Genomic DNA, 18,316 nt, shown 5'->3' with positions numbered 1-18,316 from the left:
TGAAAGGACAATTATAACCCTTTCATTGGCTTGCTTGGTCACTTTTCTAGAACTAGTTACAATAATGACATTAAAAATTCATAATAATAATAAAACTATGCNAAAAAAAAAAAAAAAAAAAAAAAAAAAAAAAAAAAAAAAAAAAAAAAAAAAAAAAAAAAAAAAACTCACGAAAGGGTTATAATTGTCACCTCGGTTTAATGTCATTATTGTAACCTCGGTTTCCAACAACACGATTCATGCATGCACTCACAAACTTGAATTTCGTACGAGCTGTTTAGTTGACGAAGGCAAACCTCGCCGACGATTCGACGAAGCCACAAACCCAGTAAAAAAATGTAAATGGAACTTGAGTTCTCCTTAAGGTTTGTCGTGAGCGTGTCAAGATCACGACGGTTGAAGATGTACGACCGTGATAGTTGGTATTAGAGCTCAGCATCTATTCTCGTTTCTTTGAGATCGAACGTGCAAATCTCGACCTTTACATTTACATACGAAAGCCCTAACTAAAAAAAATATATATTTTCTCTTTTTTTTTTTTTTTCTTTTATATTTCAAATTTTTAGAAAAACAATGAAGAGAGAGAAAGAGGAATGAGGGGCAAAATTGGAAATTGAGAAAGTGAAAGAGATGAGAGAGAATGTGAGAATGTTTTGAAAGAAAACAAAGCATTCTTGTTGGAGGGAGGAAGGAAGCCAGCTGGCAGTGGGACCCACAAAGAGGTATTGTCATCATATATTCTCTTATCTTTATTTATGAGGAATATAATATATTCTTTTTATTCCTTTATTTTTCCTTATTTTCTCCAAAAATATTATCGAGCTTCTAAAGGTTAAATGTTCGAATCTCTACGTATTTATCAATCAGATAAAATTTGGAGTATTAATTTGGCGGGTGGACGGAAGGGAAAATGACTTTTCTATCCTTGTCCCTCGCCTCATTATGCTCTTCGTCTTACAAAAATTTCCATTAAATTTCATATGATCGAGCTATTCTTGAGAAATTAATTTTTTATTACTTTTTATTTTTTAAATAAATACAATTTTTTTTTTAATTTCTTAATTTAAAAAATATATATTTCAATTTACTCTAAAATATACGCGTATTAAATGAGGTGGGACAGATATGAGAAAGTTCATTGTCTCGGTTTTCATTTATGCTACATTGCTTCCCTCAATAAGTATATTTCGATAAGGTAACAAAACATTCAAGTATGGTCTCGTAGCAGCTTAGACCTTGTCCCCAATCACCATCGAGAAAAAAAAAAAAAAAAAAAAAAAAAACACACACACACACCTGGTTTGAATATCGAAGAAAAACTTTACTAGGAAGTCATGACTAAGGTTATTGAATCTTTAATAGGGTCTTCAACGAGTCACTACTATTTACACGGAGAAGGAGATAGTGAAAAGGCTTGTACTAAGTGAAATCAAGAAGGGCCAAAATGCCCGTAATGTACTCAAATGGCCTAACGACTAGGTGTGTAAAACCTACCGAGCAATTGTGATATACCATATTGATTGGGGAGGAGAACGAAACACCATTTATAAGGGTGTGGAAACCTTTCTCTAGTAGACACGTTTTAAAGCCTTGAGGGGAAGCCCGAAAGGGAAAGCCCAAAGAGGACAATATCTTCTAGCGGTGGACTGGGTCGTTACAAATGGTATTAGAGCCAGACACTGGATGATGTATCAACAAAGAAGTTGTTCCCCAAAGAGGGATAGACACGAGGTGGTGTGCCAGTAAGGACGTTGGGCTCCAAAAGGGGGTGAATTTGGTGGGAATCCCACATCGATTGGAGAAAGAAACGAATGCTAGCGAGGACGATGAGCCTTGAAGGGGGTGGATTGTGATATATCCCACATTGGTTGGGGAGGAGAATGAAACACCCTTTATAAGATTGTGGAAACGGAAACCTTCCCCTAGCAGACAAAGATTTGAAGGGAAGCTGAAAGCCCAAAGAGGACAATATCTGCTAGCGGTGAACTTGGACGGTTAGAAGGGCAAGTCAAGTTGATCTCGATAGAACTTCGTAAAGGAACAAAAACTATTACCCCATCAAATTTTCTTTTGCATATGACATTTTTTTTCTTCTAGATTACTAAAATTCACAACGAGCGAGTAAATAAAATTAATACATAAAAGACTAAATCAAAACTAATATAAGTCGTCAATTTTTCGTCCCTATGTATATCATTTTAATAGACTTTACCGTTTGAGTTCTGGCTTAAGATTTTGTAGGTAAAGACTTGAATTTCTAATTTCAAAAATAAATAAATAATAACAATGAGGAGATGTTTAATTATGCGTATTAGCATATACATTATGCTTGTATCAATATTTTTTTGTGTTGTGCATTTCAATATTGATGAGAATGTGAATTTAATTAAAAATATATTATTAATAATACATAATTTTAAACAATTTCATTAATTTAATTTATAAAATAAAAATCACTTAAAAAAATACGTGTTGACCCTCTGGCATTTCCACGTGTCTCAAAAGAATTGCATATAATTTCTTAAACGAATCGTTTCGAGTTAGATTTAAAATGTAAAATAAAAGAAAAAATAAATCCGCCGTTGCCGGGGATCGAACCCGGGTCACCCGCGTGACAGGCGGGAATACTTACCACTATACTACAACGACAACTTTGTTAGTGAACTAAATATTATTTTATATATAAATTTTTAAGTTTTTTAATTAATTTATTGCATCTTTTATATCTCAACCTATTTTGAAGATCTTCAAGCTTTCATTTATTTTATTTTAGGAAAATAACCCTCAACTACATTTTCGCTAATTAAAAATTTTATGAATTGGTTTCCGAACATCTTCTTGACCAATGAAGTGTCGTGATTATGAAATGATTTCTCTAAGTTTTGAAAAAGACCCTTTCCGAGCCGCTACAAAAAAATGGTTCAAAGAACTAATAAGATAAGAGTTAAAAAGTTCGGGTTTTAGATCCATATTTTTCAACTGGACCCAACTAATGTTGTACTAGTAACGTTGGCCTAAATGTAACCTAGACCGTACCTCTTATCAACAAATAAACAAAATAAGAGCTCAAGATAATACCTCATATTTGCTTTTTTAAAATAATTCAATATGAAGAATATATAACAATAATATTAAGTATTAAATACACTCATCATACAGACTAACTGTATACTAATCATTATTAAGAAGAAGATGAAGAAAACTAAGTTACATACAGTATACATAGAAGCTTTCTAGTTCCTTTGAGCCATTTTTTCTGCCTGTCTGATCCGATCATGTTCACATCCAAAATCTATGCTGCTATTTATACCTCGGCTTCCCTTTTAGGGCGGTTTCGAGTTCGTGGAAGAGCGGGTTTTTCTTCGAAAGAGATTTCTGAACTACCATCTTTGTTCTCTTCATCTTCCTCCATTATGGCTTGATTAAGAGCAAGCTGGTTCACAAACACAGTTCAACAAAATCAGTGTCTATTTCCCAGTTTCAGGAATCAATTTCCCTCAAGAACAGATTATTATGCATAAAAAGGCTTTATATCTCTTCTATAACAAGAATGTGGCCTTGAAATGAAGTGCCATGATCAAACTCATCCTATGGATTTTGCTATTCCTGCTCTAAATAGACTCTATGGGGCGACCAAAGATGGGGACGGCTTGAAATGTTATTGGATGCCTTCAACGTACTAAGTTCGTGCTCTTACGTGGAAAACTTATGCCTCGTTCGACGACTATTTGATTTTTAGTTTTTGGTTTTTGAAAATTCTGTTTGTTTACTCATCATGGTAGGCTACCCCTGCCTCCCTTGAGACTAGTGGTGGTGGTGACCGGTGAGAATATACACAATTCAAAAAAGCCCATACTCCCACCTCTCCTTATGAGAGATTTTCGAAAGGTGAGATTTCGCAACCTACTAATAAGAAAAAAGGGGGTGCGCTCCATAATATGGGTGAGCGCTCACTCTTTTGGGAAGAACCGCATCGAGACAAAATCAATGTTTTGGCTTGCAAGAGAGACATCTGACTTTCCTACGGACTGAATCACTTGAATCAGTTTAAGGAGGTTTCTACTCTACGTTGGGGCGGGTGGGGGTTCATTACAAGTGGGCACGAACTATAACCAAACAAATAAAAGTCAGCCAAGCACGAATTCCTGAACCATAAAGGGAACCACTTTGTAAAGTCAAGAGCCTCGCCTAAAGGACCAGACCCAGAGCTGAGAACAAGATCGAAAGCGCAACTACTCATTCCATTTTTTGAATGAGGCCTCCGATACCTAGATTATTTGTAGTTCTAGGTCTATGGGGTGACCAAGATGGAAAGGACTTTGAAATGTTTTTGAGATGCTTTCAAAGTCCTAAGTTCAAGCTCTCACCTAGAGAACATAGTAATTTAAACTTCTTGAAACTTGCCTGCTACTCAAGGAATGAGGCCTCCAAGATTATCCAAGTGAGGGATCATCAAATCAAATGGCCATGAATATACAAAAAGGCAACTTTTGGGTGGCTGGAGGTGTGAGATGCCAGCTCGGTTGGGAAGGAAAACAAAACATTCTTTATAAGGGTGTGGAAACCTCCCCCTAGCAGACGCGTTTTAGAAACCTTGAGGGGAAGCTCGAAAGAGAAAGCCCAAAGAGGACAATATATGTGCGGTGGGCTTGGGCTGTTACAAATGGTATAAGAGCCAGACACTGGGCAAAGTGCCAGCGAGGAGGTAGCCCCGAAGGGGGTAGACACGAGGCAGTCTGCCAACAAGGACGTTGGGCCTCGAAAGAGTGGATTGGGGAGTCCCACATCGATTGGAGAAGGAAACGAGTGCCAGCGAGGACGGTGAACTCTAAAGGGGGTGGATTGTGAGATCCCCACATCGATTGGGGAGGAGAACGGAGCATTATTCTTAAGGGTGTGAAAACCTTTTCGTAACAGACACGTTTTAAAAACCGAGGAGAAGCCCGAAAGTAAAAGCCCAAAGAGAACAATATCGAGTAGCGGTGGGCTTGGGCGGTTATCTCTCTTTTTTACAGATATCACTAGACCTAATGAGAGTGCTTAGCAAAGTACAGCAATCCCTCCATAAGAACAATCTTAGTATTAAAAGTAGCACATGAAGAGATTGCTTGAATTCATCATAGTAACGAACAATTTCTCAACACTTCATAAAGGCTAGCTCAACCATAAACCATACAAATTCTAACATCAAAATATATGCAGAAATCATTTCCCAGAACACTAAGCATTAATACAAACAGGTTATGTGCATTAATATCACAGAAGCCTTAACATTGCAGGAAAGCTCGCTCAACCATAAACCATACAAATTCTAACATCAAAATATATGCAGAAATCATTTCCCAGAACACTAAGCATTAATACAAACAGGTTATGTGCATTAATATCACAGAAGCCTTAACATTGCAGGAAAGCTCGCTCAACCATAAACCATACAAATTCTAACATCAAAATATATGCAGAAATCATTTCCCAGAACACTAAGCATTAATACAAACAGGTTATGTGCATTAATATCACAGAAGCCTTAACATTGCAGGAAAGCTCGCTCAACCATAAACCATACAAATTCTAACATCAAAATATATGCAGAAATCATTTCCCTGAACACTAAGCATTAATACAAACAGGTTATGTGCATTAATATCACAGAAGCCTCAACATTGCAGAAAAGCTCATCTAAACCAAACATGAACTGAAACCAACCAGAACGCCCAACAAAATTCAGTCCCACAAACAAAATGGAGCAAAATAACAAATCACAAAGTACCTCCTCAAGAAACTTCTTGTCCAGGTTATCACCGATTTTGAGAGCGGTAAGGGCAGTGACGAGAATAAGCGAAAAGGGGATAGAGAAAGCGAAGATGTAACTGCTGGTGCTGGCACCGGCACGAGTCGTCACCACTCGTAGGGCTCTGGCGGCTGATGGGTCGCCGGAGAATCTGACCGCCGGCGACAATTTGGAGGGTCTGAAGAATGCCCGTGCCGGAACCAGGGGAAGAGGGGGAAAGGGGAAGGCTCTGGTGGAGATAAGGAGCCTGGCCATAGCTTCAGACGTGTAAGGAATTGGACTTGTGTGGTGTAATGGATAGCAAATTCGCCATAATTCTAATGGCCGTTTGAATCAGTATAATATGTTCCGAATATATTAGTTAGGGAATATATCTTATATATTTTAATATTATTTTAGTAATATATTTTATTGTATTCTCGCGAATTAGTTGGTTTATATTTTTTGTTATTATTGGTAGGTATTAATTGGTAGATTGTATTCTATTTAAACGGTGTAAATATCAATGAAGATTGAACATTCGATCCCAATTCTATTTCTAGTTCTTAACTTTGTATTGTTTGATTGAGTAATAATATTTTCAGATCTATTCATACTTTTGAGTCATAAATGTTGTGTCAGAAGTAGCATTTGAAATATCGAGTGAGTCCCATTTTACAATAAAAAGAAAGAACAAGAACATGTTAAAAGAAACAAAATTATACTTTTATGGACTAAAAGACACAATTTTTAGAGTTAGTTTGATAACCGTTCTCGTTTCTCTCTTCTTCCCTTGTTTTGTCGTCCTGTTTCAATAGATCTCATCGTCCCTTACCTTAGTTATGGTCGATGTTGTCTTAGTTTGTTGCTACCTTTGTCTTCGTTTTCCTACTCTTAATCACGTAAGCTCATCTACTGTTTTCAGATTATTCAAAGAAGTCTTACTTATTTTTCACTGTACATATTATATTAATAACTAAAATCTCGTGATTTTCCTGTCTTACTTCTTTTTAAAGATAGGTTTGGGTTGAGTGTTACCCTAGGGTTGGTTGAGTTGACCCAACAAAAAAAAATCAACTCCTCACAGAATCAAATTTTCAATTTTTTTAAAAATTCAACTCAACTCAGACTGAAACAATTCAAATCAAACTCAAGTTTTATGGTTTGGGTTGGGCAGTTCAAGATGGCTGTGTTGTCCAGTCATATGAACACCCTTAACGAAAACATATATTTTGAAACCTTAATCCTAAAAAAAAAAAAAAAAGTGTAATTTAATTTTTTAAAATATAAAATAAAACAATACTAATATTTAGGCTAAATTAATAAAAATATCTATAAACATGGTATATATACAATAAAATATGGGTTTAAATAAATAGAAGTATTCCCGGGACTTTTTCAAAAACTACCCATGTCATAAGAATATAGATTACTACGGACCAACTAAACCAATGACTATACACGATTCCATAAATGAATCAATTACATACGAGTTGCACGAAATTAGAGGTTATGGTAAAACTTGGTAGAAAGCAACGTGCGACTTGAAAGACATGATCTACTGGGGATTCTTATACCCACAATTTTATATTTATATAGGAATGAAGATGCTCGTGGCTTGACATCATTTGTTCTGTTCTACTAGAGCTCTAATTTTTTAAGGTACTTTGTCTAAAAAAATATCTATAAACTTCGTTTCACACCTATAAACTTTTCTAAAAAATACTTTTGAACTTTAATATATATATATATATCCAATTAGTTTTAGATGAAAATTGTTCGTATTTATTTCAAAAATACCTTTAAACTTTAAAATGAGTTTTAAAAATAAGCTTTAAAAAATATTTTTAAATTTTTAAAAATTTCATTAATATATATATATTTTTTTTTAGAAAATTCAAAATTACTCGACACAAAAGTTGGCTTTGATTAATTTATTTAAAAATTAAAAAATTGAATTGCATTAATGATTTTTTTATATTTTAAATAAAGGAATATTTTTATTAAGTTTGTGGCGTTAGATACCATTAAAGAAATGATTTCTACATGAGAAGGACGCAAAACGAACAAAGTTCTGCAAAAAGCCGCGACCACAAAAGTTCTGCGAAAAGCCTCATCGCCCGAACTTCGTTTTCAACTCTCAGACCACAATAATCATCCTCTTCCTCCATTCTCCCGTTACAGTTTCTCTCACTCCACATTCCCTCAAGAATCGAGTTCCCACTCGCCGGATCCTCAGTGCTTCAGGCTTTCGATCGCGATGATGGCGGGAGCGCAGCCGGCAGTTAAGGTCGTCGCTCTCTGTGGTTCTCTTCGCAAAAATTCCACCAACAGAGGCTTGATTCGTGCTGGTAATCGAACTCTCTCTCTCTCTCTCTCTCTCCATTTTTCTGTTTCTGTGCTCTGTTTTTTTGTCGATTGTTCGTCGTCTAGGGCTCTGATTCGGCGATCGTTGTTGTAGCGATGGAGATTTCCAAGGAATCGATCGATGGAATGGAAATCGAATATGTAGATATCTCGCCGTTGCCTATGCTGAACACTGATTTGGAGGTTGATGGAACGTTTCCACCGGCTGTCGAGGCGTTTCGTCGGAAGATTCTGGAAGCAGAGAGTGTTCTCATTGCTTCGCCGGAATATAATTACTCCGTCACCGGTAAATTCCTTTTCATTTTTATTCCTAATCTTTTATTAATATTTTAAAATTACTATAGTATAAATTTATTAGAATATTGAAATTAAAAATTGGCTTTGATTGGCTAACATCTTCCTAGCTTTCCACTCATTCTACCATAGAGACCAATAATAGACAATAACTCCTCTTAAACACGTTTCTAAAGAGCATTTCTTCTTAACATGGAATCTCATTCTAACTAACGATTTTTGTAGTTCTGGATGATTTAGCTAGACTACAACTAGGAAAATAGCCTTTGTTTTGCCTTCCATGACTGTCTAATGATCATATTTGACCCTTAATTATAGATGTCTAGTATCATTGCAGATAATTAGTCTTCTATAATGGTTTAACATATATATCATATTTGATCCTTGATCATAGTCTATTGTTGTATATCCATTTACTGCTCTTTCTATTTTATTTGTAATCTATTTGATTCTATAAATAATTATAAAAAGAGAACTTTCACCATTATTTAAGTTCGGTGATTTTAGTAAATATTTTCACTTTCGTCTAAAAATATTAGTTTTTAGAATGAGTAATTGCCTCCTTCGACCATACTGCCTACCTCGAAAGCAAATAGCTAATATATTTCATGTATTGTACGAGGTGCACTGAAACAACATGAGGGTGAATTTGGGTTAAGTTTAAATGAATCGTGTTTATACACTCAACTTTTCCTTCAACCTTCTAATTTTCTTAGTAAGCTTAGTTTTGAAACCTTTAGTTTTTTCATACTCTACTTGATGGAAAAACAAAATGGTACAAAATAGAGAATTTCCATTTGCTAAATTAGGTAAAAAAAATTGGTTGGGTTCTAGATCGAACATAAAAAAAATTAAACAACAAAAACGAGCCAACCTAAGCGTGACTTAGTAGTAAAAGTATCTTTATTATTTGAAACTGAGCTCATTTTATGATATATTATTCATAAGTAATCGAATCGGGCCATAAAAATAAGCTTTTTCATTTGATGTCAGTTTGATTTAGTTGTGATGTTAATAGCACCACTGAAGAATGCACTAGACTGGGCATCAAGGCCACCAAATGTATGGGGAAACAAAGCAGCAGCAATCGTGAGCTCAAGTGGGGGCTCCGGCGGAGCAAGATCACAGTACCATCTTCGCCAAATTGGAGTATTTCTTGACCTTCATTTCATAAACAAGCCCGAGTTTTTCTTGAACGCATATCAGCCGCCGCCCAAGTTCGATAGCCATGGCGACTTGATCGACCGTGAAGTTCGAGAGAAGTTGAAGGCTGTTCTTTTTGCTTTGCATGCATTTTCCTTGAGACTACGAGGAACCACTATTGTAAATTGAAGATCTTATCTTTATTCACGAAAGATTTGTGTGTGATGATAATGTTTCTAGGTATGAACAATAGAGTACCGTTCGGATTGACAGACTCCCAATTAGATACATATTGTTGTAAGATCTTAAGACTATCGTTTACTAGAGCTCAATCTAGTAGTACCAACGTGAATAAGATCTCCACTAGATAGACATAACGTCTTTAGCTAGCACGCGCAGATAATCAAAGCAAGTTTCTTACATTTAAGAACTAAATAGTACTCTACCAAAATAGAGTGATCAGTGATCAGTTTATTTGAATATTCTTACGGTGAAATAGTAACTCATAGCTAAACTTGAAATAGTAACTCATAGCTATCTCATAACTCATAGTTTATTTGAATATTCTTACGTGTCATTGAACATAATTTAATAGATATCGCTTGTAAATGTATATAATAAATTGATGTAAAATTCACAAAAATAAGTGCAAGTATACACTCTCACGAGTATAAGTAAATTATTGATTCGACAGATAACTTATCTTTTTGGTTAATTTTATCGCTGAAAATTAAATGAGTTTTTAGGTAACATTCGAATAGTGCTGGTGAAAATTAACGCGGAGTGCCACTACCATTGGAAAACAGAAGAACAATGAGAAAATCAACAATAATGAAATGCATAGCGATTATTTTCATAATCGTTTTTAATTTCTATTAACAAGACGTTAGAGAAGAATTATTTATGACACTTTTATTACGTTCGAGTATCTTTCTCATGAAACTAGAGTATTAAAGAGGATATTATTGTTCCCTGGAACAAATATTAGTACTACATTAAAAAAGTACTCATAAAATTTTAAAAATAACATTAAAATTTTTGATAATGATAATGTGTTTTTTTATATAAATATAAAGAATATTAATACTACATTTAAAATTTCAAGAGTATTTTTTAAACATAGTACTACTTGTATAAATATTTTAAATAAATAAATATTAAAATTTATTATTATTATTATTTATAAAATTTGGTAGAAATATTTATGAGATAAAATATAAAATATAGAATATTTTTAATAATGGAGGGGGGAAGTACTTCCTTCTCTGCTGATTTGGACATGAGCAGACGCGAAACGAGCAGAAAGTTCTGCAAAAAGCACACCACATGCGCCACACCACTACTATTGCTAACACGATCTCATCGCATCAACTTCGTTTTCAACTTTCAGATCACAATACTACAATTTCTCTCGCTCCACATTTCCGTAAGAATCGGATCTCCACTCGCCGGATCCTCAGTGCTTCAGGCCTTCGATCGCGACGATGGCACTCTCGATGATGGTGGGAGCGCAGCCGGCGGTTAAGGTCGTCGCGCTCTGTGGTTCTCTTCGCAAAAGTTCTACCAATAGAGGCTTGATTCGTGCTGGTAATCGAAATCTCTATCTCTCTCTTTCTCTCTCTCCATTTTTCTGTTTCTGTGCTCTGTTTTTGTCGATTATTCGTCGTCTAGGGCTCTGATTCGAAGATCGTTGTTGTAGCGACGGAGATCGCTAAGGATTCGATCGATGGATTGGAAATCGAATATGTAGATATCTCGCCGTTGCCGATGCTCAACACCGATTTGGAGGTTGATGGAACGTATCCACCGGCTGTCGAGGCGTTTCGTCGGAAGATTTTGGAAGCAGAGAGTGTTCTCTTTGCTTCGCCGGAATATAATTACTCCGTCACCGGTAAATTCCTTTTCATTTTTACTCCTTTTTTTTCCCTAAATTATATAAAATATCACTTCTATTAATATTTTTAAATTACTATTCCAGTATAAATTTATTATTAGAATATTGAAAGTTAAAATTGGCTTGGATTGTGAACTTGAACTCCTAATCTCAGCCGCCCTAGGTTAAATCACCATCTCCACAGCTTACTAATTTGACCTTAGAGGCCAATAATAGACCATAGCTCCTTTTAAACACAACTTACAACTAGATTTCCACAGAGCAATTCTTTTCGAACCTGTTCTAAGTTGGGATCTCATTATAACTAAGGATTTGTGTGATTATGGATAATTTAGCTGTAGTAGAACTAGGAACGTAGCCTTTTTTGCTGGCGATATTTAGCTTTTCATTACGGTTTACCATAGGCATCATATTTGACAATTAATTATAGGCTAATATCTTGTATTATTAAGGATAATTAGTCTTCTACAATGGTTTAACATATGTCTCTTTATATTGAGGATATTTAGTCTTTCATTACCATTTAACATATGCATCATATTTGACCGTTGATTATAAGCTAATGTCTTGTATTATTGAGGATAATTAACCTTCTATTATGATTTAACATATATATCATATTTGATCCTTGATCATAGACTAATATGGAATGGTTTAACATATATATCATATTTGATCCTTGATCATACACGAATATCCGGTATCCATTCATTGCTATTTCCATTTCATTTGCTATTTCCATTTCATTTGTAACCTATTTAATTCTGTAAATGATTATAAATAGAGAACTTTCAACCACTTAGATTGGGTAGTTTTAGCAAATATTCTCACTTTCATTTAATAATATTGGTTTTTAGAATGAGTAATTGTCTCCTTCGATCATGCTGCCCACCTTGAAAGCAAATAGCTAATATGTTTCACGTATTGAACGGAGTGCACTAAAACAGCACGAGGGTGAGTTTGGGTTAAGTTTAAACGAATCGAGTTTATACACATCAATTTTCATTCATCCTTCTAACTAATATTCTCGATCAGCATAGTTTTTGAACTTTTAGTTCTTTCATACGGATGGGAAAACAAAGTAATATAAGCTCGAGATTCCCATTTATTAAACTAGTAAAATTTTTGTCGTATTCTAAATCGAATGGAAAATATGAATCTCATGTCAGTTTGATTCGATAATGACTAAATACTTTTTCATTTCATGTCAGTTTGATTTAGTTGTTGTGATGTTGATAGCACCACTGAAGAATGCACTAGACTGGGCATCAAGGCCACCAAATGTATGGGGAAACAAAGCAGCAGCAATCGTGAGCTCAAGTGGGAGCTTAGGCGGAGCAAGATCACAGTACCATCTTCGCCAAATTGGGGTGTTTCTTGACCTTCATTTCATAAACAAGCCCGAGTTTTTCTTGAATGCATATCAGCCGCCACCCAAGTTTGATAGCCATGGCGACTTGATCGACGACAAAGTTCGAGAGAAGTTGAAGGCTGTTCTTCTGGCCTTGCATGCATTTTCCTTGAGACTACGAGGAACCTCGATTGTAAATTGAAGATCTTATCTTGAACTTTGTATGTGATGGTAATGTTCTTAGGTATGAGTAATAGAGTATGGTTCGAATTGACATGTTCCCAATTTGTAAGATCTCAAGACTTGTCGTTTACTAGAGCTCTACCTGGTACCAACGTAAATAAGATCTCCACTAGATAGACATAAGGTCTTAGCTAGTACATGCAAATTATTAAAGCAAGTTCTTTGTAATTAAAAATGAAGGAGTATTCTACTAAAATGGGCGATCCATTCACCGCTCAAGATTAGAATTGAAAAAATGTATATTTTTAAATGTATTTTAAATGGGCGATCCGCATTTTAAATGTATTTTTAAAACACATTATTATATATTAAAATATATTTTTAAATATGTCACAACATCAACACTATATTGATAATAGCAAACTCTTGCTAACTTTAGCGTAACTCAACGAATAAAAGCACGTGTCCAAGTGTATTTAGGGTTTCGATTTTCGACTCCAAATTTCTAGAAACTTCTTGGAGAGGTCCTATATTAAAAAAGAATATTGGTATAATATTGGTACCATTATAAATAAATAGAAAATTGGATCAAAATAGGTCAAATCAGGCAAAGAGTACGAAAATCGGTTTGATTAAATCAAACATGAAAAATACCGTGAACAATGCATGAACAAGACAGCGAACATTACATGAACAATACCTTGAATAATGTCACCTAACCTCCAGCCATAACACACCTCGATATTTCACACTTTCTTCACAAAACTTCTAAAGAGAGCAATTTGATTTAAATTTTATCAATTTTGGCCAAGGAAAACATATTAGAGGATGAAATTCACAATTTCACCATTTTTTTTCAAATTCAAGTCTCAATTTTTAAAAAAAAAATAATTAAATTATAATTAAACAAGAATAATTAAATTATAAAAAATGTAATTTTTAAAATTTGGTAGATTTGTCCACTTTGACCTGTTACGTATCATCATTAGCGTCACGGTTTATAAAAACACGTCTACTTGAGAGAAGTTTCTACACCCTTTATAAGGAATGTTTCATTCCCCTCTCCAACCAACGTTGGGTCTCAAATTCATTCCCCTCTCCAACCAACGTGGGGTCTCAAAATCCACCCCTTGGGAGACCAACATTCTCACTAGCACACCACTCAGTGTTTAGTTTTGATACCATTTGTAACGGCCCAAACTCATGGCTAGTAGATATTGTCCCATTTGGGCCATTACAAATAGTATCAGAGCCAGAAATCGGGCTGTGTACCAACAAAGACGTTGGGCTCCCAATGGGAATGGATTGTGAGATCCTACTTCGGTTAGAGATGGGAATAAAATATTCTTTATAAAGGTGTAGAACTTCATCCTAACAGACGCGTTTTTAAACCGTGAGGCTGACAGCGATACATAATAGGTCAAAGCGGATAATATCTAGCAGTGGAATTAATAAAATTCAATAAAAGATAGAAAATGCAATGCAATATTTAGCAAAATTACATGAAACAGATGTTAAAAAAACTTTACTCAATTACATGTATTTACATTAACGTTTATACATCCATAATTAGTGGTATTGCAAGGACCAATTTCTCTCAAGTGCCAAATTAAGCCTTTCAGCATCTGAGCTTAAGACTCCTATCCCCTATTCATTATCTCCATACAACCTGTATTCAGTTACCTATTCCATATGATGGATCACTTTTAACAGGGATCACCCTTCTTGTTTTCAAGGTTTAGTCGACACGTATAACATAGTGTACATGATGAGTTAATTATCATGGTTCGGCGTTCTTACCGATGAACTTTCGAGCATAGGAGGGTGTGCTCCAACCATCTTCAATCATAATAAGGGCAAGGCGTTTCATCAAGTTTTCCACAGCTTCTTCCTCCTCGGAACTTGACGTGTCGGTTGGACTTGAGGAACTCTGCAGTGGTTGGCTGAGGTGATCAGTTCACTGATGGTTGACCAATTTCTATGATTCAGGAGGTAGAATGTACCATTTTGTTTCCCTTTCTTCCATTTAGTTTCATTTTAGATAGATAGAATGTACCTTCGTTTCCTGATACAACTTCAGGTACTCCAGAGATTGCTCATAGAAGCCACAGTGGTAGAGAAGGATGCTATAATCTCTCAGTTCCTTCATATCAACATCAAGGAGGATAAGCCGTTCACATGCTGCAAGAAAGCATAATGAGCTTACAGATTAAGATGAAGTAAGAGTAGAAGTAACTGAACCTTTTCCTTAAGGAGAGAACAAGAATATTTTGGTGCGAATGTGGATGAGAGAGCTAGAGCTTGTATAAATCCATGAGCGAAGCTTGAGATGTCATTGGCATACAGAATAAGGCTTGTTGTGAGATTTCACACTGGTTGGAGAGGGGAATGAAGCATTCCTTATAAGGGTGTCGTAACTTCTCTCTATCAGATGCGTGTTAAAACCGTGAGGTTGACGACGATACGTAACGGGCTAATGCGGACAATATCTATTAGTGGTGGGCTTGGGCTGTTGCAAATGGTATCAGAACCAGTCATCGGGCGGTGTGTCACGAGGACGCTGGCCCCAAGAGAGGTGAATTGTGAGATCTCACATCGGTTGGAGGGAGGAACAAAACATTCCTTATAAGGGTGTGGAAACCTCTCACTATCTGACCTGTTTAATAACTGTGAGGCTGACGGCGATACGTAATGGGTCTTAGCGAACAATATCTATTAGTAGTGGACTTGAGCTGTTACAGTTGTACTAAGACCAAATAAACCAGAGTTTAGCTCGGTGAGGTTTGTTTGGACTCTAGTCAATAGTTTCTGTTCTTTTTCTTAAAACAAAAACAGTACGGAAAATAAATAAATAAAAATGATGCATCCTTTCAGTATAGCTAGATAGTCTTCTTCACCATTTTCTTGATTTCCCTGTATTTGCATTTCTCCAATAAAAACAATCAACAGGAAAATGAATGAGAGACTAGCAAGCCTTAAATACTAGGAAGTAAGCTGTAGTTCCTCAGTTTCTCACCAGCAAGCTTCCAATACTATATCAGTTCGCAAAGTATATGAAAGCCCATATTAAATCCTGCTCATTCATATTCTGGTCCTTTGGACAACCAAGTAATTGTGATATCCCTCAATTCCACATTCTTAGGTAGAAGTTTAAGGTTTCTAAGTATTCAAAAGGCCTTTGGGTGGAGGTTATATTAATAAATGGACTTCAGTCTATAACAGTCTCAAAGAGAGAGAAGCGTAGCATACCAGCTAATGCACGCCTCATATCTCCATAACGCCTACTTGTCCAAACTCCACGTTCTAGCCTGTGTTGAGCAGCCTTTGCAGACGCAAGCTGAAAGCCACTGAAAAAGGTAAAAAGGGCAAGAAACAGAGATATTAATGCACATATCTACAAGCTCTAATTGAAAGGGAGGGGCTGAGGAACGTAAAGAGTTATTGGATAGTGAATTTGGTGATGCAAGGCAATTGGCTGAAAAGTATATTGCTTCTCTAAAAGTAGGTCTATGCTGCAGATTTAAATAGTTGAAATACCTTTCCTCAATTGCATTCGATCTATCACTACAGTTAGCAACATCAACGGCTCTTAAGAATAAACTTCTGGATTGATTTTGTTGAAATGGCCAAAAAGATTCTTTTAAATTGCTTAAAATCTGCATTCATGTTCACAAACAGAGAGAGTAAATCAGAACTTTTCTAGATTAAAAAGAGTAATTAGAACTACGTTTTCTTTAATCAAGAACGAATACATAAGCGCATACAAAAACGACAACACAACAAAAAGGAATGCCAAAACCCTAAACTAGCAATACGAGAAAAGAATCCAATTCATCCAAATGTGTAAGGCCTTAGTAATAAACGCCCAGAGATAAGTATTAAATCTATCAAGAGACCACATATCCTACAAGAAGTTTGAACCATATTAGAACGGCCATTTCTTGTTAATTGGAAGCCTAAAGGTCCCGCTAGAGGCCTTCCTAAGAGGTCTTAGGTAAGGAGATCCTATTTCCCCATCTTTTTTTAGGGTGGTTGTGAGATCCCACATCGGTTGGGGAAGAGAACGGAACATTATTGATAAGAGTATGGAAATCTCTCCCTAGCAGATACGTTTTAAAAACCTTGAGAGGAAGCCCCAGAGGGAAAGCCCAAAGAGGACAATATTTGCTAGCGGTGGGCTTGAGTTGTGACAAATGGTATCAAAGCCATACACCGAGCAATGTGCCAATGAAGAAGCAGAGCCCCGAAGGGGAGTGGACACGAGACGATGTGCCAGTAAAGATGCTAGGCCCCGAAGGGGGTGGATTGGAGGGTCCCACATCGATTGGAGAAGGGAACAAGTGCTAGCGAGGACGCTGGGTCCTAAAGGGGGGGGGGGGNNNGGGGGGGGGGGGGGGGGTGAATTGTGAGATCCCACATCGGTTGGAGAGGAGAACGAAGTCTTTATAATGGTGTGAAAATCTCTCCCTAACAGACGCGTTTTAAAAACCTTGAGGGGAATCCCGAAAGGGAAAGCCCGAAGTATTCTTTATAAGGGTGTGGAAACCTCTCCCTAGCAAATGCGTTTTTAAAACCTTGAGGGGAAGCCTGAAAGGAAAGCCCAAAGTGGACAATATTTGCTAACGGTGGGCTTGGGTTGTTACAGTGGTAGGTTCGCTTTGGCACGGTGGATAAAGTTGAGAGTTGAGTGGGAAGGGATAAATCCCATCATTTGTTAGGATCGCACAACAACGCACACGCTCGATCTAGATGAACACAAAGAAAAAAAGGATAGAGAAAAGTTGCAAGGAGAACTCTGGCTAAAAGGATTTTGTATTGATGACTTCAGGTATATACAACAAGAGAGAGTACAGAGAATAGAAAAGTACATCTTCAAAGCTCTACCGGACCAGATATATATATGGTATAGTTTACTATATATAGCTTTACCAGATTTAGCCATCTACTATATATAGCTATTTACCATATATAGCTTTACCATATATAGCTTTACCAAATATAGCTTTACCGAATATAACCGTTGACCAAGCTATAAATGAGTATCAGGCTCCATAGCCTAACAATTCTCTCATTTGGAGACTGATCTAGTCAACCAAGAATTTCACTCTCAAACGACCATGAGCATCCACTGCACCATACCAATTGAGGTTTTGCACAACCTCAATATTCCAACATCAACACATTTTGTCAACATGTTTGCTGGATTCTTTGCACCCTCTATCTTCTCAAAACACATCACCATCTTCAACTAACCTCCGAGTGAAATGGTATCGCCTTCTGTGTTTTGAATGATAGACCGGGTTCCTCGCCAACA

At 36.2% G+C, this 18,316-nt stretch overlaps 4 protein-coding genes and 1 non-coding gene across 5 annotated transcripts in view; 2 read left to right on the top strand and 3 right to left on the bottom strand.

The window, feature by feature from the left end:
- Positions 1-2,577: 2,577 nt before the first annotated feature.
- TRNAD-GUC lies at positions 2,578-2,649 on the bottom strand. The gene has a single exon. It is a non-coding gene; the product is annotated as a tRNA-Asp (tRNA).
- A 460-nt stretch (positions 2,650-3,109) lies between these two features.
- On the bottom strand, positions 3,110-6,113 carry LOC111789252. The gene is made up of 2 exons (XM_023669972.1): positions 5,771-6,113; positions 3,110-3,433 (listed from the first exon to the last, which is right to left on the bottom strand). Exons 1-2 carry the CDS (start codon positions 6,044-6,046, stop codon positions 3,305-3,307), a joined length of 405 nt encoding a protein of 134 aa, XP_023525740.1. The 5' UTR covers positions 6,047-6,113; the 3' UTR covers positions 3,110-3,304.
- Positions 6,114-7,824: 1,711 nt separating this feature from the next.
- Positions 7,825-9,947, top strand: LOC111789243 (NAD(P)H:quinone oxidoreductase-like). The gene is made up of 3 exons (XM_023669960.1): positions 7,825-8,121; positions 8,232-8,423; positions 9,450-9,947. The coding sequence occupies exons 1-3, from the start codon at positions 8,031-8,033 to the stop codon at positions 9,761-9,763; spliced, it is 597 nt and encodes a 198-aa protein (XP_023525728.1). The 5' UTR covers positions 7,825-8,030; the 3' UTR covers positions 9,764-9,947.
- An 880-nt stretch (positions 9,948-10,827) lies between these two features.
- On the top strand, positions 10,828-13,137 carry LOC111789237 (NAD(P)H:quinone oxidoreductase-like). The gene is made up of 3 exons (XM_023669946.1): positions 10,828-11,161; positions 11,274-11,465; positions 12,708-13,137. Exons 1-3 carry the CDS (start codon positions 11,059-11,061, stop codon positions 13,019-13,021), a joined length of 609 nt encoding a protein of 202 aa, XP_023525714.1. The 5' UTR covers positions 10,828-11,058; the 3' UTR covers positions 13,022-13,137.
- A 1,363-nt stretch (positions 13,138-14,500) lies between these two features.
- The window catches only part of LOC111793214, an 8,278-nt gene continuing 4,462 nt past the window's right edge, over positions 14,501-18,316 (bottom strand). Inside the window, exons 5-8 of the mRNA XM_023675028.1 lie at positions 16,540-16,658; positions 16,252-16,349; positions 15,059-15,183; positions 14,501-14,932 (exon numbers count right to left, since the gene is read on the bottom strand). Coding sequence (XP_023530796.1) covers positions 14,783-14,932; positions 15,059-15,183; positions 16,252-16,349; positions 16,540-16,658 — 492 coding nt within the window. The 3' untranslated portion in view covers positions 14,501-14,782. The remainder of the gene's footprint in view (positions 14,933-15,058; positions 15,184-16,251; positions 16,350-16,539; positions 16,659-18,316) is intronic.

Source organism: Cucurbita pepo, chromosome LG01 (genome assembly GCF_002806865.2).
Source record: "Cucurbita pepo subsp. pepo cultivar mu-cu-16 chromosome LG01, ASM280686v2, whole genome shotgun sequence".
NCBI classification, from domain to species: domain Eukaryota; kingdom Viridiplantae; phylum Streptophyta; class Magnoliopsida; order Cucurbitales; family Cucurbitaceae; genus Cucurbita; species Cucurbita pepo.
Note: the sequence above shows the minus strand (reverse complement) of the source record. Positions and strands in the feature narration are given on the sequence as shown.

Coding starts and splice junctions, on each gene's coding strand:
- LOC111789252 (XM_023669972.1), bottom strand. CDS start 6,046: ATGGCCAGGCTCCTTATCTCCACCAGAGCCTTCCCCTTTCCCCCTCTT. Junction 3,434..5,770: donor ACAAGAAGTTTCTTGAGGAG/GTACTTTGTGAT, acceptor TTTGTGAACCAG/CTTGCTCTTAATCAAGCCAT.
- LOC111789243 (XM_023669960.1), top strand. CDS start 8,031: ATGATGGCGGGAGCGCAGCCGGCAGTTAAGGTCGTCGCTCTCTGTGGT. Junction 8,122..8,231: donor CAGAGGCTTGATTCGTGCTG/GTAATCGAACTC, acceptor TCGTTGTTGTAG/CGATGGAGATTTCCAAGGAA. Junction 8,424..9,449: donor ATATAATTACTCCGTCACCG/GTAAATTCCTTT, acceptor TGATGTTAATAG/CACCACTGAAGAATGCACTA.
- LOC111789237 (XM_023669946.1), top strand. CDS start 11,059: ATGGCACTCTCGATGATGGTGGGAGCGCAGCCGGCGGTTAAGGTCGTC. Junction 11,162..11,273: donor TAGAGGCTTGATTCGTGCTG/GTAATCGAAATC, acceptor TCGTTGTTGTAG/CGACGGAGATCGCTAAGGAT. Junction 11,466..12,707: donor ATATAATTACTCCGTCACCG/GTAAATTCCTTT, acceptor TGATGTTGATAG/CACCACTGAAGAATGCACTA.